The 21509-nt window shown below is 46.1% G+C and overlaps 4 protein-coding genes across 9 annotated transcripts in view; 3 read left to right on the forward strand and 1 right to left on the reverse strand.

The window, feature by feature from the left end:
* skiv2l (SKI2 homolog, superkiller viralicidic activity 2-like) overlaps positions 1 to 2957 on the forward strand; it is a 6811-nt gene extending 3854 nt beyond the window's left edge. The window contains 4 exon segments of the mRNA XM_047019686.1: positions 99 to 344; positions 755 to 973; positions 1696 to 1836; positions 2631 to 2957. Coding sequence (XP_046875642.1) covers positions 99 to 344; positions 755 to 973; positions 1696 to 1836; positions 2631 to 2831 — 807 coding nt within the window. The 3' untranslated portion in view covers positions 2832 to 2957.
* A 445-nt stretch (positions 2958 to 3402) lies between these two features.
* prrt1 (proline-rich transmembrane protein 1) lies at positions 3403 to 11109 on the forward strand. The gene is made up of 4 exons (XM_047018727.1): positions 3403 to 3697; positions 5782 to 6143; positions 6547 to 6732; positions 7805 to 11109. Exons 1-4 carry the CDS (start codon positions 3679 to 3681, stop codon positions 7979 to 7981), a joined length of 744 nt encoding a protein of 247 aa, XP_046874683.1. The 5' UTR covers positions 3403 to 3678; the 3' UTR covers positions 7982 to 11109.
* Positions 11110 to 11208: 99 nt separating this feature from the next.
* LOC124466816 (transmembrane protein 268) lies at positions 11209 to 16299 on the reverse strand. Of its 5 annotated transcripts, none has more exons than XM_047018706.1 (12): positions 16198 to 16299; positions 15767 to 15953; positions 14923 to 14982; positions 14368 to 14450; positions 13881 to 13989; positions 13519 to 13613; positions 13298 to 13405; positions 12943 to 13095; positions 12654 to 12764; positions 12351 to 12443; positions 11779 to 11991; positions 11209 to 11537 (listed from the first exon to the last, which is right to left on the reverse strand). In XM_047018706.1, the coding sequence occupies exons 5-12, from the start codon at positions 13975 to 13977 to the stop codon at positions 11367 to 11369; spliced, it is 1041 nt and encodes a 346-aa protein (XP_046874662.1). In that variant the 5' UTR covers positions 13978 to 13989; positions 14368 to 14450; positions 14923 to 14982; positions 15767 to 15953; positions 16198 to 16299; the 3' UTR covers positions 11209 to 11366. The 5 variants fall into 5 exon arrangements, with proteins under 5 accessions (XP_046874662.1, XP_046874663.1, XP_046874660.1 ...); XM_047018707.1 differs by having other exon boundaries at positions 11779 to 11994; positions 12654 to 12731; positions 16198 to 16298; XM_047018704.1 differs by having other exon boundaries at positions 11779 to 11994; positions 16198 to 16297.
* An 895-nt stretch (positions 16300 to 17194) lies between these two features.
* Positions 17195 to 21304, forward strand: neu1 (neuraminidase 1). 2 transcript variants are annotated; one of them, XM_047018700.1, is made up of 7 exons: positions 17195 to 17424; positions 17713 to 17834; positions 17949 to 18138; positions 18260 to 18522; positions 18889 to 19071; positions 19422 to 19641; positions 19807 to 21304. In XM_047018700.1, the coding sequence occupies exons 1-7, from the start codon at positions 17403 to 17405 to the stop codon at positions 20025 to 20027; spliced, it is 1221 nt and encodes a 406-aa protein (XP_046874656.1). In that variant the 5' UTR covers positions 17195 to 17402; the 3' UTR covers positions 20028 to 21304. The 2 variants fall into 2 exon arrangements, with proteins under 2 accessions (XP_046874656.1, XP_046874657.1); XM_047018701.1 differs by lacking the exon at positions 17713 to 17834.
* The last annotated feature ends 205 nt before the right edge of the window (positions 21305 to 21509 follow it).

Below are 21509 nucleotides of genomic sequence, written 5' to 3' on the forward strand. Positions count from 1 at the left end.
CACGGTTTTCTCTCAAATATGTGTGTGAAAGTGGTGGTGTTAGTGTGGCTGGATAAGATGCTTTATGATGTTTACAGTACATCTGGGAATATTGTTAGTGTGGGGAAAGGTCTTGTACTGTAAACTTGAATATCCCCAACTGTCTCTTCCCCTTCCTTTTGTCGCTATCTCTTTCCTCCACCTTTTACCCCCCCCCCCTCCATCTTTCTCTCCCTCTCTCTCCCGTGTGTCAGTTCATCCGGGTGCAGGAGAGGATGAAGGTGCAGGAGGATCTGGACAAGCTCCTCTTCCTCACCTCCGACCAGTCTCTGTCTCTGCTGCCAGAGTACCACCAGAGAATCGAGGTCTGTCCCCCCCACCAACCTCACCGCCCATACTTCTGGCTCCCCCCCCCTTCCTTCTGTCCCTCTGGCTCCCCCCCCCTCCTTCTGTCCCTCTGTCGTCGTCCCCCATCCTTCTGTCCCTCTGGCTCCCAGACCCCAGCCCCTCCCCCCCATGGCCCACTCACCGCATGCTAGCGGAGCCACGCCTCGTTCCCTTCACACTGTCCTTCCCGCTGAACCTCCCATCATCCACCGCTCAACACAAACACAGCAGCATTACCTGCCTGTCATATCTCTGTATCAACGTCACAAATACACGTCATTACTCTGTCATTACCGCGTTCTAACTGCAGAACAGGGAGGTAGGGACAGCGTGACAGCAGAGTGACCCAGATACGTCTCTCTCTCCCCCCCCCCCCCCCCACCGTCAGGTGCTCAAGTCCCTGGACTACGTGGACAAGGGCGGGGCGGTGCAGCTGAAGGGCCGCGTGGCGTGCCAGATCTCCTGCCACGAGCTGCTGCTGACCGAGCTGCTGTTTGAGAACGCCCTGAGCCCCCTGGCCCCGGAGGAGAGCGCCGCCCTGCTGTCCTGCCTGGTCTTCACGCAGAAGACCCAGGTGGAGCCCCACCTCACCAGCACCCTGCAGGAGGTGAGGCGCACGCTCCTTCACCCGCAGCAGCACCAGGAAGTGCATTGGGTATATTCGTTTGAATACATTTGAATGGATGGCCGTTGCGGTGTGCCGTTTCCCACCGAGCCTTGTCTGCATGCGCAGGGGTGGAGAGAGGAGGAGGTACCTCCGTCATGTGAGCCAGGTTCCATTTGACCTACTGTAAAATGTTTCATGGAGGGCCAGTGTGACTTTACTGGTGACGCATACGCACAGGACAGGACCCACTCCACTGGCTTTCCCCGGGGCAAGGGCACCTTACCTGAAGTAACACACATACAGACAGACACACACGCACATACACTGTGTCTGTGTCCGAGACCCACACAGTGTCGGTGTGGGTTGTCAAGCGGCCCAGGGACATGGAAGTGCTTTCTAGAAGCCTGAATTAGTGATGACTCGCCGTGGCATCCCAGGCTGTTTGTACAGGAAGGCTGTAACACTTTGAGTGGACACTGAACGCGCTCCCTGAACACAGGTAGTGGGCTTCTTCACTGCACATCGAGGAGGAAACGCCGGCCGAGGTCTCGGAGCCTTGGCGGGAGGGCCCAGGGCATGTTTTATGTTCAAGAGCTCCTCGCGGGACTCATCTGTTGGCGTGCGTGCGTGAGCGAGCTTTTTCGTTTGACCTCTCCTTCTCTCTCTCGTATCCAACTCCCTTTCCCTCCCTCTTTTCCTCCGCCCCTCCCTCCCTCCCTCAGGGTATTGCACGCGTGCTGTCTGTGGCCCAGCGTATCGGCGAGCTGCAGAGGAGTTTTGGGATAGCCCAGACGGCTGAGGACTTTGTGTCCCAGTTGAAGTTTGGTTTGACCGAGGTGGTTTACTGCTGGGCCAGGGGCATGGTGAGACTAAATGCACCACTCACCCTCCACATCTCATCTCACAGGCACCATGATATCTGGGAAATGTGGTAAACAATGGAATGGCTAAGCAGGATGACATGTTTCTGTCACTGCACAAAAAAAGTGTCTGTCCTGAGGTTTTCCTCTCCTATAATTACTTCACCTACTGTCCTCTCTTCTTCTCCCGCCTTTTTCTCCCGCTGCTTCTCCTTTGGTCTCCTTTCATTCTCCTCTTCAACCTCTGTCTCGTCTCCTTCTGTCTCGTCTTCTCCTGTCTCCTCTCCCCCTCCCCCTCTCTCCTGTCTCCTCTCCCCCTCCTCTCTCGTCTCCTCTCCCCCTCCCCTCCTCTCCTCCTCTCCCCCTCCTCTCCCCCTCCTCTCCCCCTCTCTCCTGTCTCCTTTCCCCCTCCTCTCCCCCTCTCTCCTGTCTCCTCTCCCCCTCCCCTCCTCTCCCCCTCTCTCCTGTCTCCTCTCCTCCTCTCCCCCTCCTCTCCCCCTCTCTCCTGTCTCCTTTCCCCCTCCCCTCCTCTCCCCCTCTCTCCTGTCTCCTCTCCCCCTCCCCTCCTCTCCCCCTCTCTCCTGTCTCCTCTCCCCCTCCCCTCCTCTCCCCCTCTCTCCTGTCTCCTCTCCCCCTCCCCTCCTCTCCCCCTCTCCTGTCTCCTCTCCCCCTCCCCTCCTCTCCCCCTCTCTCCTGTCTCCTCTCCCCCTCCCCTCCTCTCCCCCTCTCTCCTGTCTCCTCTCTCTCATGTCTCCTCCCCTCCCTCTGTCTCCTTGCCTCCTGTCCTCCCCTCTCAGCCATTTGCAGAGATCGCCCAGCTGACTGACGTCCAGGAGGGCACGGTGGTGCGCTGCATCCAGCGCCTGGACGAGGTGTTGAAGGAGGTGCGCCAGGCGGCTCGCATCGTAGGAGACTCAGTGCTGGGCAGCAAAATGGAGAAAGCCTCCCTGGCCATCCGCAGAGACATCGTCTTCACCGCTTCACTCTACACACACTGAGGGAAAGGAGGGATGAATAAAAAGAGGGGGGGGGGGGGTTGTGTGTGCGTGTGAAGGTGCCTGCTGCCAAGCATGTTTTGGTTCTCGATTTGGTGTGTGAGCATGTGCCAAAGAGGTAGAATGAAAGAGAGAGAAAAAGAGAGAGAAAGATGGAGAGTATGTATGCGTGTGTGTTTGCGTACATTTATGTGTGCACACAAGAATAAAGACAGGGAAAGAATATGAACATACTAATTTGTTTGTGTATGTTGTTTACATGTGAGTTTGGGCAATTGAAGGGAGTGGTCCCTTCAATTGCCACTTGGAATGTGACCAAAATTGGAATGACAGTAAAATGGTTTGTAATTTACTGTACAGAAATAAAATCCACGTATTGCTTACTGTTGTCCTACACATTTTGATCATGTCTGTGAAGTCGGTTCCTATAAAATGTCGTGTTTAATAGTTTTCAACTTCATACCAATGGCATATCAAGCTTACAGTATTTTCAAACTCGGCTGTCTCTTTAAGACAGCGATAGCTGTGTGTCTGATTAATTCAATGTAACGCGATGCGTTAGTGGAGAAACCTGTTTTCTGCTGTTGCGGTGGATGTACCAGCTGCAGACTGGGGGAAATCTGATTTTTTACATTGGGACATAATAACAGTTAAACTACTTATACACAAAGTTATTGCTCTAAAAGACATTACGTTTGGATCGTAAAATGAAAATTATTTAAGAGATGGGTTATAATTAGCTGGAAAAGTCTCCACCATTGTGAGAGGATTAAAACCAAGTCACACGAATTGGAATAATAGTGTTTGTACTACATATTTGGGTGAGAGGAGAGCATTATCTCTGCATAAAATGTCATCAGAAAAACACGGTAAATGTTTTTTTATATATTTTTTGATCTGAGGTTGTGTTTTGTTGCGTCTTTTCTCTGGCAATACTGTAATTGACAATTGAACCAATTCCCCCATCCCCCACAGTCCTCTATATTTCTAATTCGTTTTTATTAGATATTTAAGAACAAAGCATCGGCTTCCTCGTGTTTAGCTTTTGCGAAGAAAAATCGATAGGTTTCATCGGTGACACAGTCACTCTGGTGGTATCTTTTCATCTAGCTGATTTCGGCCCCTCTTCTTAACGTGCCAAACCCTTCCTAGCTGTCCATCTTATTGCGCGTCTGTTTATGCTCTTCGCTTCTCCTATTCATCGTGTTCGCACGTATTAATTCATTGTAACAACCATTTAATAATGATGCACTGTGCGTGCGTGTGTGCTCAGTGTGTCATGTGTGTCTGTGAAAGTGCGCGTGCGTGCGTAATGTTCACATAAAAAATGCAGCACAATAATCTGCTTCATTTCTCCCGTTAACTCCCGCGGTTTCATTGTATCCTAGGAGGGTACCAAGGTAAGCGCCATGTTTCTGAGAGGTCTTCCTCCGTAGTGAATGAGACATAGCACAGCTGAAAGGTTTAGATCAGGGAAGCCCTGGCTATTTAGTCGCTGTAGGCCACGCACACACAAATCATATCTGTGAACAGACACACGTGTGAACACAGATACAGAAGGCCCCCTTATCTGTGGTTAGTTTAATGTATTACATGTCTCTATGTTCTTTTATAGATGCGAGACATCATTCCCCACCCAATCTTGTCTTGTATTTAGCATAGCGATTTACCTAACTATGGAAGTGACAGTGTGAGTTTCTTATGTAATGACTGTCCCCAAGCTCAAGTCATTGAGCTTCATCTCATTGGCCCTCATCACCCACCTCTCTCTCTCTTCCATTGCCCACCTCTCTCCTACATCATGCCTTTCAGCCTCTCCATCTCTTTCTCATCCTTTCTTTCCCTTTCGATTCTAAATCTTTTTTACCTCCCTCTCTTCACTCTCTCTTTTTTCACACCCCACCTTTTTTTGTGCTTAGCAGGTGAGTGAGCATGGATTGCTGATTGCTGTACACAGTCAACCTGGCCTCTTAGCATATGGCACAATGGGTTCCATAGTTTTTGTTTGCGTGATAGGTTAAACTCGATAAGCCTCTTGGTCTTTCCAGCAATGGCCAGGAAAAAATGCTGCATCTGAATACTGTAATCAAATGTGTCGGGGGGATAGTTCCAGAGTGTTCTCGAGCTGAGCTGTTATCATGTAAGACCGCAAGACATCCAGTTTGAGCGTCCTCTAGAGCATGGTCCAGTGGCTCGGGCCTTCATCCAGACAGCTGCTGCTGCCCCTCCTGAAGGCAGCCCTGCTGCCATCCCTCTTTGCTGCCTTCGCGTCATTGTGACCCACCGTCGCGGTGCGAGAGGTGGGACACAATGACCCGAAGGCAGCACAACCGTACTCCAGCGTCCACCTCGTCATGCTCCCCTGCAGCTAGGTCCTTCCTGTGAACCATCACGCATCAACTAGTGAGAAGGGGATTAGTATGTCATCGTAAATAGAACATGGGTGGTTTTTCTGGTAGGTTCTACACCACACTTTTCCCTCCTGGACGTCCTCTAAATAAACTCCAGCTTAAAGAATCGTTGGAGAGGCTTGAAATGAATACACTCGCTAATACATTTTCTCCGATGTAAAAGCAGTTGCTGCGAGATGCTTCTGTGTGCTTTAGCCCTGGCGCATATCAACGGGAAAATAAATCTATAGTGTTTACATTGCATAAGCGGGCACCAAAATGTCAGAGAACAGAATGATGGCTGGTTAGATAACGGTCTGCTTGCTCTCCTCCCCTATTCACTCCTTATGTCTCTCTGTCTCTCTCTCTGCCCCTCTCTCTCTTCACTCCCTATGTCTCTCTGTCTCTCTCTCTGCCCCTCTCTCTCTTCACTCCCTATGTCTCTCTGTCTCTCTCTCTGCCTCTCTTCACTCCCTCTGCCTCTCTGTCTCTGTCTGTCTCTCTCCCTGTCTCTCTTTCTGCCTCTCTTTGTCTCTTTCTCTCTCTCTGCCTCTCTCTCTCAGGTCTGGATGACTCTGGACGTCAGTCCATGTCCCAGCCCATGACCCAGATGCAGCCCCCTCCCTACCTCCCCAACCAGGCTCCAAACATGCCTCAGCAGCCGGGCATGGCCCCCCAACAGGGCTGTGGCCCCCAACCCAACTACCCCCCTCCACCTCCACCTCCAGGCTCTGACGGCTACCTCCAGGAGACCCAGTTCCACTGCGGCCCCCTCGGACCCCCAGGGGCTCCCCATGGCTACACAGTACAGACCCAGGGGGCTGGAGGGACAGTGCCCCACGCCCCAGTGGGGTACCTCCACCCAGGCTACCCCCTCCAGCTGCAGCCTTGCACAGCATATGTGCCCATCTACCCCATGGCGTCGGTGAGTGGTCATTAACACACAGGCAGTGATTTGAATAGGTTTATAATGAGGTGCTTAGCATGTGCAATATATTAAGATTTGTCTGTAGCCCTTAGTTGCATTATGGACCCTGTATTGTGTTTGAATGAATAAAATAATGTGTTTTTAACACAAACAATCTGAGCATGCAGAACTCCATTAGATGTAACAGGACAGTGATTTCCTAATGGTTGTGCTGCAGCCGGCCCATTTCTGCTGGTTCATCATTTTGAGAGACTCCACAGCAGGAAACGCTGTTTTTGTTCCTTTTGCCACAGCAATGCAAAATGCCGACAACAGCAACCAACCCAACCGCTGATGCAGAATACCCATAACTGCCCGCGTAACCACCCCCCCCCCCCTCCCTCACTCCCTCCCTCCCCAGGGCCAGCCCTACATGCCCGGTGGCGGTGGGGGAATGACCCAGGGGCAGATGGCCATGCAAATGCCCCCGGGCATCGCCCTGATGGAACCGCGTAGGCCGCCACACGACTACCTGCCCATCGCCGTCCTGACCACTGTCTGCTGCTTCTGGCCCACCGGAATCATCGCCATCATCAAGGCTGTGCAGGTCGGTCAACACACGGAGAAGATACTGTTTATGTTACTGTTCCGGATATGGCTTGATCTGTTGGTTGAGGAGGGTAACAGGTGTGTCATCTGGTCATACAATGTGGTTGACAAGCTAAAGCATGTTTGTTACAACTGGAATTTCAGTAAGAACCTGGAGAGGGGTCAATCTCCTGGTGCAGGGTTGAACCGCCCCTGTACCACCTGCAGTTACCTCCCAGTCTGACCAAGGTGCATGTGTTGGAGGAGGGGCAGTGTGAATAATGCACAGCTCCACTGGGTAGAGACTGGCCTTGATACCAGCCACAGTGTGTTGATCCTGATGTCCCTGTACATTCCAAGTGTACCGCTAAATCACACGGGTTGATTAAAAGCAAGCTCTAATCCTAATCAACCCCAACTTTAATCTAGCACACTTCACTCCAATAGTTAGCTGGTTGATAAGAGGATTCTGTTTAAATTACAAGTGGGGTGGGGGGTAAAGACCTAACGGAGGCTAGCTCTCCAGGAATTGCCGCAGAGAGCCCTGGACTAAAGCAGCAGTAACAGGTCATCGTTTGGGGCTGGTGTGCAGGGAGGATGGGGGGGGGGGGCTGCTATTATGTAATGTGTCATTGTTTACAACCAATCTAGTATGGATTTTAGCTGTGGGCTGGGCTGGCTCAGATGGGTTGGAGCTGATCCGAGCAGACAAGGCACGGAGACACAGGTTTGGGTTCTGTCAGTGGAAGCAGCTGATGTTGTGTCGGCTCCATGTGGGGTCGTGTTTCTGGTAGGTCAGTCCCTCTGTTGATGATCTGTATTAGTGCCTGTGCCAAGGTAGTCTGTCCCCCCCCCCCCCCCCTCTCTCTCTCTCTCTCTCTCTCTCTCTCTCTCTCTCTCTCTCTCTCTCTCTTTCTCTGTTTCTCTCTATCAGCACACTGCCTCGTTTTCTCTTTAACTCTTCTCTCCAGATCTGTTTCCATCACTTGCTCATCCGTTTCGAACTCTCCCTTTGTCCGTTCTTTCTTTCCCTGTAGCCTTTTTTCTCTCCACCTTTGTAATCTGTCGTTCCCCCCCCCCCTCCCCCCCAGGTGCGTACGGCGGTTGCCAGGGGGGACATGGTGACGGCGGAGATAGCATCTCGAGAGGCGCGGAACTTCTCCTTCATCAGTCTGGCGGTGGGCATAGCCTCCATCGTGCTCTGCACCATCCTGACAGTGGTGGTCATCATTGCCTCACAGCACCACGATGACGACTGGGATCCTTAGACACACACACGCCACGCGCTCACACACACTCACACACACACACACACACATTCAGGAACATACAGTACAGCCTAGGTAGAGACACTTACTGACTTACTTATACTGATATTCTGGGGTGTGCTTGACTGTACGTATGTGTTCTACCTACAGTTCTGACCCTACCAACTGACTATGCCATCTGACTGGCCAATAACCAATCATTTCCAATCTTCAAACACTAATGGGACTTGGGAACCTATAGAGGCCAGTATTAATGTTACCGTGGCAACTATCTTTCCATTCAGATATCGCTTATTAGGGATTAAAACGAAGCACATATCTGACATAACATTAATTTGATACTAGTCTAATCTTGATTTGATATTAACTATTCATTTTATGTTAATCACTGATAGATGGATTTATTGATGGTCCCATCAAATCCACTGTAGCTGCGAGACCAAAACATGAGTCACACACTGTATTTAAAGTGCTTCAGCCTTGTCATGACTGCCAAACGGAAGACAAACCATAGTGGCTACTTCTGTACACAAGGAGGTATTTTGAATCACTGACTATGTTTTACTTACACACAGAAGTCGAGTATTATAATGTTTTGCTTCAAACAGTAAATCAATTACTTTTTTTGTAATTGATTTACAACATATTATTAGGAACAATTACAAAACAAATTGCCAAATGAACAAATAGTTTAGACACATAAGATCGATAACGAATTACACACCTACTGGCAAGTAAACGGATACCATAACAAGGTCTAACATAACCAAACATGAAATATTTATCAGAGGCTGGACTTTGTGTCATGGTTGGATAATACTGTATTGGTTCACTTTACTAAATTTGTTTATTTATTAAGATATACTATTTATGTATTTATCTATTTGTTAATTTATTCAATTCCTACCGTAGTGTGTTTTTAATTCAGTAGATAAGCTGTTCTGTTTAACTGCCCCTATATCAATAGCTTTTTGTAGCTAGCTATATTACACTTTGCGGCTAGCAAAAATGTGAAATTTCTGTAATGATTTGCACATTCCAACACTAAAATGGCATCAAATTTTTGTAGTTTATAATCCTTAATAGATATCAGTTGTCTTAGAGGTAGTCTCTCTGCACTTAACAACAGAGTAGACATCTTGAATAAAAAAACTGCAGATGGCTTGAAGTGGTTGAAACATCTCATAAATGTTCTGTATAGAACAGGCAATAGTGAATGAAAAAGCAACAATTTAGACAAGCTATTTTATAGCCTCTCAATCTTATTCACAGCGACCCTGATGATGCTCAGAACTGAACTGTATTCAGACAGACCTGTTCATCTTAGACAGCCGTAAAAGCTGGGCCACATAAACATGACTGCTTTCTGAAGCAGCCCACCACCTGGTATTATTAGTTGTGCTGCTTCCTGTGTTTGGCCACAGAAGCAGGGTACATAGTGTAAACTGGATGTCCAGAACAGTGGAATTGAAAATGAATGTTTCTGTGGAGAACAAAAGTCAATGCCTATATTCTGCATATTGTGGCACTTTCCTCTCTACAATATGTTTGTTTTGTTAACCCTATCCTCCCCCCTCTCTCTCTCTTTCTCTCTCTCTCACTCTGTCTTTCTCCCTGCCATGCAGGTTGAACATGTCTTACCTGTATTGACAACATATCTTTCTTGCTTCACTCTCTTTCCTCTGTTATTCTTAAGATGCTATTTTTGAGAGAATCCTGAATCTGCTTAGAGATATTGAACATGTATTGTGTGTTGTGAGGGACCATGATAACAATGTAAATATTGTATTAGGCTGTATAAGGTTATCTTCAGTAAGTCTGATTCTAATTATGATTATTGTTACTAAGTGATGATGGCTTTGATGATCACTACCATAGGCTATGGCATTTCAGCTAATGTCCTGTCCTTATTTCAAAGACAGTATTTTAGAGATGATAAATTCAGAGAATCTAAGTGAGCTCAGTGCTGTATCCTTTAATGCTGTCACTCTCCCCTTTGTACAACAGAGCTATTCTGGGATGTGTGCGTGTGTCTTTGTATGCTTTAGACTCACCCCTGACATATCTAGTTTAGCTAGCTCTACGCTAAACCCAACCTATGTGTACTTGCTTTCCTAGGTGATGGTTCTAAGTCGTTACAGATGCCCTTGGCTAGGCAGACGAAACTCTAAACTGCTTTTATGGTTTGGAGACGCTGTACACCTCCTCTCCTAGCCTGATAATGCGAGGGATTGCTTGTTCAAAGAGGCTGCTGTGTACACGTGCTTTTTCTCTGGGGGATATTCTGTTCGTGGATGTTACACATGCATTTGTTGTGTATGAAATCAGTTGTTTGAATAAAGGAATCCTTTTTGGTTGTGAAAGACTTGGTCGCAGGAATCGACTGTACCAGTCTCTCGCTTTCTCCTCGGTATCTGTCTCTCTGTATCTGTCTCTCCTCCTTTCTTTCCTTTCCTGTCATCCTCTCCCTGTATCTCTCTCTCTCTTCCTCTCCCTTCATCTCTGAGGTGCTATTTATAGTTGCCCCGGTTTTCTCCATCGCCACCCCCCCCCCCCCCTCTCCCTCCCTGTCAGAACATGAAGTATATCTCTCTATTAGCGGGTCCATCACTAAGAGATGCTAGTTGTTTCTATGTTTGTGTTTTTGATTGTTTCATGACACCATTTACTGGCCTCTGTGCATATGCAGCATGTTTTTTCAACACATTAATGATATACTGTGTGCTTTTACCTTTGCTTTAAAGGAAGGCCAGCGCATTCCTTGTGTTAGCATTACTGACATCCATTAAACTCAAGCACAGGCTTGGTGCACAAGCTCAGCTATGAAGATAGGCTGGGAGGAGAGATTGTGTGTGATTGTGGAGAGAGAAGAGGAGAGGGGAGGGAGGAGGGGGGGGGGGGGACCAGGCCAGACTGTGTCTACAGGATCACAGATGGTCATTTAGCCTCCCAAAGAGACCCAGCGTCTCTGAGATCATTTAACTTGGACTGCCGCCGCATGATTCTGTGCTTCGTCCCACCTTTCTGTGTCTGCACGCCGCCCGCCCCCCTTCCTGAGTGTTAGTGTCGGCACGCAGCGACCAGGTACTTACAGACCCGGCACCTCAGCTGCATCCACAGGCATGATTATCCTTCAACACACACACACCCCACATGCACACACACACCCACACAATACTTTACATGTGCACGTGTTCAGCGGGCCCCAACAACCAATGCCGACCGTCGAAAATACAAAAATATATTTATTGTTTCTACAAATCATCAACAGAAAACGGGTTAGTGAAAATATGCAGGGTTGTCCTACAGTTTTCTGGGATGTAGTATAGTGACAGTGGTTGTTAAAGGAGGATATATAATCCAGGGTGTCCCCTCCAGAGAGGCTCTAGCAGCGAAGCACCCTGACCTGGATGTACTGGCAGAGGCAGAGGGTGGCGTTGGGGCAGTGGCTCCTCCTGGACAGCCGGCTCCCACGGCCCCGGAGCGGCAGACTCTCTGAGACCAGCAGCTTGACGTACGCTGCACTGTATGTGAGGAGGAGCTGCTGAGCTACGGCCTAGGACACATGGGAAAAAGACACGGGAAGTGAGACGGCAGCGATTGGGATGGCTGCCATTTTTTCGAGGACGTCTTAACGTATGTCTGCACTGTCGTGGAAGGGCCTGTTTACATGAGGAATAACTGTTTGTGTGCATTAGACAATGTTGAGCTGCATGCTGAGGTGGACGTGGTTACAAAAGGCTTGGGAGTTGTGTTTGACATCATTTTCTCTCTCTCTCCCTCTCTCTCTTTCTGACCTGGGATGGGAGTCTGAGTTCTGGTACGAGGCTGTAGTTGGTGGTGAGTTTGGTGTCCTCCCGGTGGCTGTTGGAGGTATTGTGGTCCGTTTTCTGCTCCGGAAGCAAAGGCCTTTCTTCATCAGAGCCCTCTTCGACCCGTGAACCCACCTCAGGGTCAGGGTTCATGACCTCTGACACCAAGAGGAGATGGGACATCCTTTTCTTCAGTTTCTTCTGATTTAAAGAAGACACAGTTGAGGCAAAGTTGACTTGATTGGTTGGTTATGGAACTGCAGTCCATTTCCCTCGAGACAATGACACCAGACACTCCCAAGCCACCAACTTAAAGAATGTACTTTACACAAGATTAAATACTCTGTTAGTGTGAAATTTACGAGTGTCATAAATGCTTGTCCTCATGTCAATTAGCGAGGAGAATCATTTCAAACAACAGAATGCGTATTGATTTATGCATATTGCTTCCTAATGTCCTTCAAAACAGTATGTGTAGAGCGCTGTACATGAGAACGGTAACACACACAGATCAATAAACCGGGGGGGGGGGGGGGGGGGTAGGGGGGGGGGGGTACCTGGGCCTTGTTCTCTCCCACAGCCTTCAGATCCTCCACAGTTTCAGTCAGGGCCCTCAAACAAGGGGTCATGTCCCAGTATACACAGAACAGCTGGCAGATGGACAGATATAGGCAAGGAAGGAAAGAAAGAGCAAGTAGAGAGAGAGAGAGATGGATGGATGGAGTGAAAAAGAAAGAGGCAGAGTAGAAAGAGTACAGAGAGAGAGAGAAGGAGAGAGAGAGTGGCGGTGGGTGGCAATGTTGTTGTTGTGATCTGGCACTTGGTCATGGCACACATTCCCACCACTAGACCTGACCTACCTGTAATTTCCCAGTGCAGTTCTGCACCCAGTCGGCCACGCCCACTAACAGATTGTGTGCGCTCATCATTTCGTTTACCTGGATCAAGCGCACATCCACGTTCATGTTGATCTGGAAGGGCACCATGTCCAGGACTCAGACAGATATGACAAATCCATTCCAAATAACCATCTATCCACACTAGGTTTGCAAATGCCTGACCTCCATCATGCTTATGAATAGGGCACTGCTTGACACATCAAGGTAGACATACTCTCTGTACAGTGCAGCAGCTAGAAGGAACGCCTACCTTCTTGTTGCTGTTGTGCAGTCTAAGAACTATGGCAGTGGTGAGTAATATGGAGACTAGGCTGACAGACAGGTAGAGCACCCAGTAGTCTGTGATGGAGAGGTACAGATGGAGGGTGGAGTACACTGCACACCAGAACACAATATAGATCACCTGGAGAGGAGATTGACAAGCTGGCTTTATACAGGAGATTCTGACAAAGCAACAGAAAATGCTCCGACATAATGTTAGGCACTAGAACTGGGACACTGATTCAGGTGCTTCTTATGTCTGAGCACAGTGATAGTTGAATAATAAAATAATAAAACACAGTCAACTGGAACATGAGTGAGAGTGTGGGGAGGTGGAAGTATACCGGAGCCAAGATCAAGTGGAAGAAGGAGGAGTTGAAGAGCAGATATCTCCTGACTGACACGTGGTCAAGAGCAGTCTTTAAAGGGCTCTCAAAGTCCCCCACTGGAATCTGCAATGATGCAACCAAGAATCACATGATAGATTATCTCGACAGAATCTGCATGAGTGTGTGTGTGTGCATGTACAGTACGTGTGTGTGTGTGTGTCTATGTGTTCATTGACCTGGAAGCCCTCTTTCTCCAGCAGTGCCCTGCAAATCGTCAGATCAAAGCCAGGGACCAGCATGGATGAGCTAGGCACTGCCAGCACACACTGACCTGGAGGAGAAGACGGGGGGAAGAAGAGAGGGTGAATGAGTGTTTAGACTGACAGTATCAGATTGTGACAGACACTAAGTGAACAGAACGTACCAAAAAAACAAGAAGGCAGATTCCGAAAAGAGAAATAGAGAGCAATAGAGAAAAACAGAAGAAGGTAAGGCTTATAGGGTTCAGCTAGAGACGCGCTGGCAAGACAAACCCGGAACATTCAAGGTTTGATCTCGATACATATCTGTGCCACAATTCGTTTTTTTAACTACCAACCGTTGGTATATCTGGAAGATCTGTTGGTTTCAGTTTCAGTCTGGGCCTTGGCGTGTCTGGGCTGCATGTCAACATCGCTCTCTGTGTCCCCCTCCATCGTTACAAAATCCTTCGGGCCCAAAAGTATAAACATAATGGTTGTTCATGAGCATGCTGCCACTTACTCTTAAACCACAACTAGACTTAATGAGTGCACATGTATGCACACTTCACACTAGAGTCAAGATTTCTGCAGTGTGGGTGAGAAGAAGGCGATAAGAATAAAGAAATAAACTCAGAAAGCATGGTGAATACTGCAGAATCTGTGAGCACGGTTGCTTGGTCTGTTTACTTGTCTGTTTCCTGTGTGGGATTCTGTATTTTATCTGCTAGTATAAGATAACTTCCCTGATGTGTGATGAAGGGTGTTGAAAACACTAAAGGAAGAGATATACCTTTTCAACGTTTGAATACATTTGAATAAATAAATACGTTTTAAATCATTTACGTATGTCAGTGTATGAACTGCAACTCAATCTGAGAATCCATGTCCAATCTTTAGCTCTGTGACAGCTCTGTCGTAATCTGGGCCTGAAAAAGCAAGTGAAGAATTGTCTCATGATTCAAAAGTAACACGTTGCAACAAGAAGCAACAAACCATTTTGCTTCTGCTTTTCAGGTACTGTCACTGTTACTGTGCGAACACTTTCAGTCACTGCCTTACATACTTTAAATTGTGAAGCGGTCTTGCGTTATAGTTCAAAGTTCATGTTTTGTGGCAGCCTTTAACAGCTTTACCACCACTGACAGTTGTAGATCTTGATCAGATTGGTGTGGATTAAACCAAAAACTATTATTTTAAGCACCACAGCAACTGTGTCTTGTTTTTGTGTTGTCAAAGATAAACATGCCAAACATAGGTAGTACTCAAAAGTATCCAGGACATCTCTATTTATATCATATATTTACTATAGATAACCCCTGACCTATATTTTCACCCTAAGGTAACACTTTACATGGTTTCGCAGAGGAACAGTACACGATATGTATGAAACAAACTTACGGTGACGCCAGTCCACGGCTGTCTTCAACAGTTCGCCTTTCCCTTAGACAGCTCAACAGTCTGAGCAAAGGGATGAAAGAGAAACTAAACTGAGAGAGAATAGTTACTCTCAGACACAGCTGTAGCTTTTCAGTTCCTATTTTTTCTGCCTCCCTCCCTCCCTCTGTCTCTTGCTATTTTTAGTTAGCTTGATAGAAAGGGAGACACATTTCAGCAGGCAAGTGTGAAGCCCTGATGTCAACTCCCAGCCCTCTATCTCTCTTTCCCTCCCCCTCCCTTACTAGTCTTTGTTACACTGTCTCTCTCTTCCTAATTCTCACATCCTCTGAAAAGTGAAGAAGACATGTCTTGAAACTATTGCCTTCTACCTGTTCCCAAGAATACTGTGCATGTGCTGCGTGTGTTTGCATGAAATGTGTGTGTGTTTATCTACTACCAACTGATGTGTGTCTGCATGTGTGTTCTGTGATGAGTAACACACGAACCATGTCTTGGGGTAACACACACATGCCCATTTCCTCTCCAACTCCTCCTCTTTGTCCTACATTATAGGGACCTCACAGCATTCAACAATTTTCTACATTCAATATATGGAATAGTTAGCTCTAGCTTTTGAAATTCTAATTGTATGCTTAAACGCAGAATTCAAGACACTATATTGTGTCTATAATTAGACACTAATGCCAAGTTACAAACAGGTTGATGAAGTTGAAGCATCTCATTAGCTTCCTGCTAAATCCCTTTAACTATTCCCTTGAGACACTACATGTTGTGTAATCAATTGAATTATATTATCATAATAAGATAAGATAAGTAAAATAATAAATGACATATCATGACATACCATAATTGCATGCTGTATTTAACCAGTGTAGATCCTACTGGCCTTACGAACCATATACTTTTATGTCAACCCTCTCTTTCTCTCCCTTCCGCTCTCTCTCTCTCTCTCTCTCTCTCTCTCTCTCTCAGCGTGTGACTCAGATCAGGAAGGCCACATGACTGAAGGAATGCAGTCTGTGCTTCTCAGCCTAGAGTGAATAAAAGAATGAATGAATAAGTCCACTTAATGTGTGGTCTATGTATGCAGGAATCTATGAAATCTCTTCTAAATGTTTTTTTAGACAATAACACATTCCGACACACATCCATCTGTAATTGCTACAGAGGCTCTTAATGGTTGTATAAACAGGCTTCAGCTGGTTATACTTTGTACATTACCATTCCTATATTATCACACAAACTACACACTCCTGAATACCCCAGTTGTCTTACCTGTTTAGGTTGCTGTCACTTTGTCACTCGGAACCACAGCTGTTGGTGTTCTGGGAGTCATGTTTCTGGTCTGGTGGTTTCGGGGCTGAGATTGTCACACACTAAACTCGGAAGGGATCCTAGGCTCACACAAACACACACACAAACACACGCATATGCATACATACCCGCACGCACACAAAATGTACACACATTCTTAGAAACATTTTTAACTAACTTAAACCAGTTTTTGCATCCAGATATTTTGGATAACAAATAATGTTATGTTTATTCAAACAACATGCTGTGGACCTTATGCACTCACGTTCAACCTGGGCCAGAAGCACAGAGAATGACACGAACATACTATACAGTAATACTATAATACTGTAAACTCTGACACAATTAAGTCACAAGTCAAATACAAACTTTAAGAAATAATGAAATTAAGTAACCTATGCTGCCGCACACATACCAAAGAGATTGGGTGCCTTAGATTTAACCACACTGTTAAAGACAACCCTATTTCCATTGCAATAAATGGATAAATACGTGTATGTTGACAGAAAGGCGTTAGCAGTACAGTGCAAAAGTCTTACCCAACTTTTTCTTCGAAGCAAGTGCGTTCCCTTGTGGAATACAAGAGTAAGTAGGCCTATGTTTGATGGCTGCACATGTATTTAAATACCTAATGTTCATTTAATTATATTGTATAGCCAAACAGAGAAGATTAAAAACAAAACGATTTCCGTGTGAAACCATTTATAATCATTTTACCAATTTTATCAGTGATGGATTTATTGTCGACCAACCCACTTGGACCTATGAACGGTTGTTTTCATATTTAAGTGTGATTATGTGAATATGCTGCCTGGGCATGTTCAATTTTAAAGCTTGTTTGACTTTTTCTCCATTTTATTTGGTTTCGATCATATGATTTATTTATATATTTCTTCCAGTGCCATATGACAAAACAAAGTCACGTGACCCAACCTCTGTCATATGATGTGACCAAAGTGTTTCGATCAGGATGTGGATATGGTCACTGTAAGCTAGCAGGCTAGGGTAGTGTTACTTGAAGCTTTATCTGTGTCGATTTTCTGACATTTACAAGACAACAGTAAACCGTAAAGGAACATACCAAACAGCATGTTTGCAAGACCGTCTTCTATGCGCGTGAGATGTGGAATCGCTGTTCTTTTTTCCTTTGTGTTAAGTTACTTTGAATGCACTGTAAATGGCCTGGAGGTAGGTCAACGAGCAAGCTGAACAGCTATCTTTCAATTAATTCCAAAAAGATCTTGGGTAAAATACTAAAATTTCAAGGGTAGCCAACAATGTACGATGTTTTCTGGAATTCCATGGCATTCAAAACCTGTGTTTGGTAATTCCAGAAGTTGGCTTTATGTTTTGGTGTTGGTACCTTATGTGCCTGCCTATAGTAGTCGCAATATGTTGTACGGTCATGCTTAAGGACCTTTCGTAAACATCCTTCCTGCATCGAACTTGCATGAACTGATCTTGTCATGCTTTCAGTGATATTTTTAAATAAGCAACAAGACACATCACCTGAGGAACTTTACCTACACTGGCACTACTTGCTGATTGCTCTGTCACATGCTGTTTTTGTCAGTCAATTGTCTCTTTCAACAGTCAAGGTAGCCGAAGTCTGTTTCACTGTTTAGATTCACTCACCGCTACCTCAAGCTAACAGTCAGCATTCTTAGAACGTGGATTTCTTTACTGAACCCCCCCACCCTCATGTCTTCCAGATTGACCCTTTGGTTTATGACGAGCAGTTGTTGTGGGTGGCCGGAGGGGCTGGGGAGGTGAACACCTATCGTATCCCCTTGCTCAGCTTCACCCCAAGGGGAAGTCTGCTTGCCTTTGCAGAGGCTAGGAAAGCATCACAAAATGACATAGGAGCCAAGTTTATTGCCCTGCGTCGCTCAACAGACAGAGGTATGGTACCCTCCCTTCAGCATACAGACAGACAGACAGAATATAATTCAGTAAACATTCAATCAAAACCTTTTTCTAAAAAAATATAGAGACACTTAAGTCAAATCTCTCCATCTCCTAGGGGCCACCTGGTCTCCCACCTCGTTCATAGTGGATGACGGTTCTCTGGAGGATGGCCTTAACCTGGGCTCAGTGGTGGCGGATGAGGAGCAGGGCTCCATCATGCTGATCTACTCTATCTGTTTCCACCGCTACCACTGCAGCCCCTCAAGCACCATGATGGTGGAGAGTTTGGACGATGGCCTGAGCTGGAGCACCCCACGCAACCTCTCTGTCCAGCTGGGGGTGAAGAGCTTTGCACCCGGGCCTGGTTTCGGCATCCAGGTTGGTGGTCATGTTTTGCTTGGTTTGTAATGATTAGTAATGATCAGTATCGTACTCACGTTATAAGGCTTCTTCTGGTCAACTCTCAGTGGATGGTTACATTCAGGACTGGTTTTTCCAATCATTAAGTTTGGTCCAAACCAAGTGATTGGTTGTGTTTATTACAGTCCTGCAGCACCCACAGATACTGGATGTATTCAATTGTACTATCAAACCTTTTAGATGTATGGGTTGCTAACAGGATGTGAAGTTTATTTCAGCAAATATGACAAAAAGTGCATCTCAACAACATACCAACCCGGCACCTCCTGACAGTGGACTGTGTGCTGAGTCTGTCTGTCCTCCTGTCCATGTCCATCCTCACAGAAGCGCTACCCCCCAGCGAGAGGCCGCTTGGTGGTGTGTGGTCACGGCAGCATTGAGGGGGATGGGGTCTTCTGCATCCTGAGTGACGACCATGGACGAAACTGGAACAATGGCGCCGCGCTGAAGAGCATCCCCTACAACCAGCCCAAACAATCCGGAGACTTCAACCCAGACGAGTGCCAGGTTAGACCAGGGAAGGACTGGAGAAACTTTTGGCTGGTCAGAGTTTCTTATCCACTGTTGTGCCAGTGAGCTAATTCTGGGAATTATTTAAATTTTATGAATAATCATTGACTAAGGGACCCATAAAAGTCTATACACAAGTTGGTGATTTCGAAACATTTCTGTGGAGGAATTGATGAGTAAAGCTGAGTCTTTGTACCATTATTTACTTTATTTACCAGACTTGGTTTTCCAGCTCAGTCATTCTGTATGCCTGCCTCTTTCCCACCATCTACCCTGCCTCCCTGTCTGTATCCTTAAACCCATCCATCCCTCTTGCCTCCCTCCATCCATCTATCCTTTCTCCTCAGCCTGTAGAGATGGAGGACGGCAGCATTGTCATCAACGTGCGCAACCAGAACAACTACCACTGCCGGTGCCGTGTGGTGGTGCGCAGCCTGGACGGAGGGGAATCTCTGCCCTTGGAGGAGCTGATTTTTGACTCCACCCTGGTGGACCCTGCGGTGGCAGCGGGGGCTCTGCAGAAGGAGGGGGTGCTCTACTTCACCAATCCTGCCAGCAGCCAACAGAGTAAGGACCAAGGGGGTGGGGGCTCTGTGGATGGGCTGAGTAGTGGTAGAGCATGGACTGCAGATTAAGAGGGGCCTCCCCTAAATTGGCTTGTCTGCTAAGTCAAATGGTTTTAAATGATCATTTGTTTTTCATTTTTCCATCCTTCCCAATTTGTCTGCCTAGGGGTAAACCTTACCCTCCGCTGGTCTCTGACCAATGGCACGTCGTGGGAGAAGAATGCTGTTCAGATATGGGCCGGGCCAAGTGGCTACTCGTCTATGACATCACTGGGGAGCGACTACCCTGAGGACAGGAAGTACATATTTGTCATATACGAGAAGGGCCACAAGGACTATGACGAGACCATCTCATTTGCCAAGATCCATCTCTATGGAGGACGGTAGAGCTGGGCTGGGGCAGGAGTGTCTTAATGTGGACAGTTGTATCATTCATGTCTTATATTGGCCAATAATGGGCAACATTAGATTTGATATTCTCTCAGGAACTATTTAAATCTGTGGTTTTATTGGCACTATTTACTTAAAATGTCCTGGGTGTTGGAAGTAGGAGAGGTGGAGGAAACGGGGGGGGGGGGGGGGGTGGATGTCCAAGGTTTTTAAAGAAAGAAAAAGCCAAGAAAGTTTAAAGCCCAGTTTCACAGACAAGGATTAAGCCTAGTCCTAAAGTAAGAGGAAAAATGTAATGAAGATCTCCATTGAAAACTGTTTTAGTCTAAAACAAGGGTTAATCCATGTCTGGGAAACTGGGTCTAAAAGTTTAAGCCTCCTGCTTTTTTTCCTCAGAATGGATAGAATGATAAAAATGTATACTTACATTTAATTTGAAGTGTATCACAGTACCATCCCATCTATACAGGTGAATGACTGAAGATTACTGTTGGAATGAAGCTGGGTCAGTCTGCCTTAAGCTAAAAAATACCAGTCCTCTTGCTGAAGCTTGAGTGATGTGATGCACACGGTGCTGGTGTCAACTTCCTGCCCGCTGTGAATGAGGAAGTGTTGGGGGGGAGGAGGGAGGAGGGAATGACGATGAGGATTGACCACATTAGTGTCCCTTCAGACCAGAAAGATAGGAATTGTGTCAGTTAAACTTTGAGCTCTTATTACAGAAACAGTGTAAATTAAATATCACAGAATCAATGCTTTGTTCTGAATGATCTTGCATGCTAATAACTCTCCATTAAGAATGAGTTCACTGACTGCACTTTGATTGAGTTAGTATCAGTTAAATTGCCATATGTTATGGCCCAAATGTTTTCCCAGATTTTTTGAAAAAATCTGTTTATATAATGATGTGAAATTCTAACATTTTTTATGAACTTTTCTGAGAAGTTAGTGTGTTCCTTAATTAACAGTTTAATAAATGCACGCCATTTCAATATTCCATATTTTTATATAGAAATGTAGCCCTTCCCACACAGTTCTTTTCATTATGAAATTAACAATTATGACAAAGGGAGCTATTCATGTATTGTGTCTGGATTCCTTTATGGAAATTGTTCATATTTTGTTTAATAACATTCAGAGGGAAAGGAAACATTGCTTTTAGTTATAGTAACATAAAGAAGCAGACCACATTGAAAGCATCATATTTGTGTCCCAAATTATTTGCTCTGATCAGGTTGTGATTGGTGTATGAATAAACTTTGTGTTTACACACATGTTTTAGTGTTATCTTTATTCATTCAAGTGTCGGTACCTAGATCATAAGTATTGATATGATGCGTAAACAATGCGTTACATAAAAAAAACAGTGCGTGATTTAAAGATAAACTATTGGGAGAAGAAAATCTGAATATTTGGGCTGATTGGACCAAAATCGGAATCGGAACTCCTTATTATAATTCTGCTCCGCCTTCTTTGCGT

This window comes from Hypomesus transpacificus, chromosome 4 (genome assembly GCF_021917145.1).
Source record: "Hypomesus transpacificus isolate Combined female chromosome 4, fHypTra1, whole genome shotgun sequence".
Lineage (NCBI taxonomy): Eukaryota > Metazoa > Chordata > Actinopteri > Osmeriformes > Osmeridae > Hypomesus > Hypomesus transpacificus.

Bases quoted from the DNA above. Each gene is read 5' to 3' on its own strand.
- prrt1 (XM_047018727.1), top strand. The intron at 6,144-6,546 runs GTGAGTGGTCAT...CTCCCTCCCCAG, and splicing joins CCATCTACCCCATGGCGTCG to GGCCAGCCCTACATGCCCGG. The intron at 6,733-7,804 runs GTCGGTCAACAC...CCTCCCCCCCAG, and splicing joins CCATCATCAAGGCTGTGCAG to GTGCGTACGGCGGTTGCCAG.
- LOC124466816 (XM_047018704.1), bottom strand. From the start codon at position 13,977: ATGGAGGGGGACACAGAGAGCGATGTTGACATGCAGCCCAGACACGCC. The intron at 13,406-13,518 runs GTCAATGAACAC...GCATCATTGCAG, and splicing joins TGGAGAAAGAGGGCTTCCAG to ATTCCAGTGGGGGACTTTGA. The intron at 12,765-12,942 runs GTAGGCGTTCCT...GTGCCCTTCCAG, and splicing joins TGCACAACAGCAACAAGAAG to ATCAACATGAACGTGGATGT.
- neu1 (XM_047018700.1), top strand. From the start codon at position 17,403: ATGCACTGTAAATGGCCTGGAG. The intron at 18,523-18,888 runs GTTGGTGGTCAT...CCATCCTCACAG, and splicing joins GGCCTGGTTTCGGCATCCAG to AAGCGCTACCCCCCAGCGAG. The intron at 19,072-19,421 runs GTTAGACCAGGG...CTTTCTCCTCAG, and splicing joins TCAACCCAGACGAGTGCCAG to CCTGTAGAGATGGAGGACGG.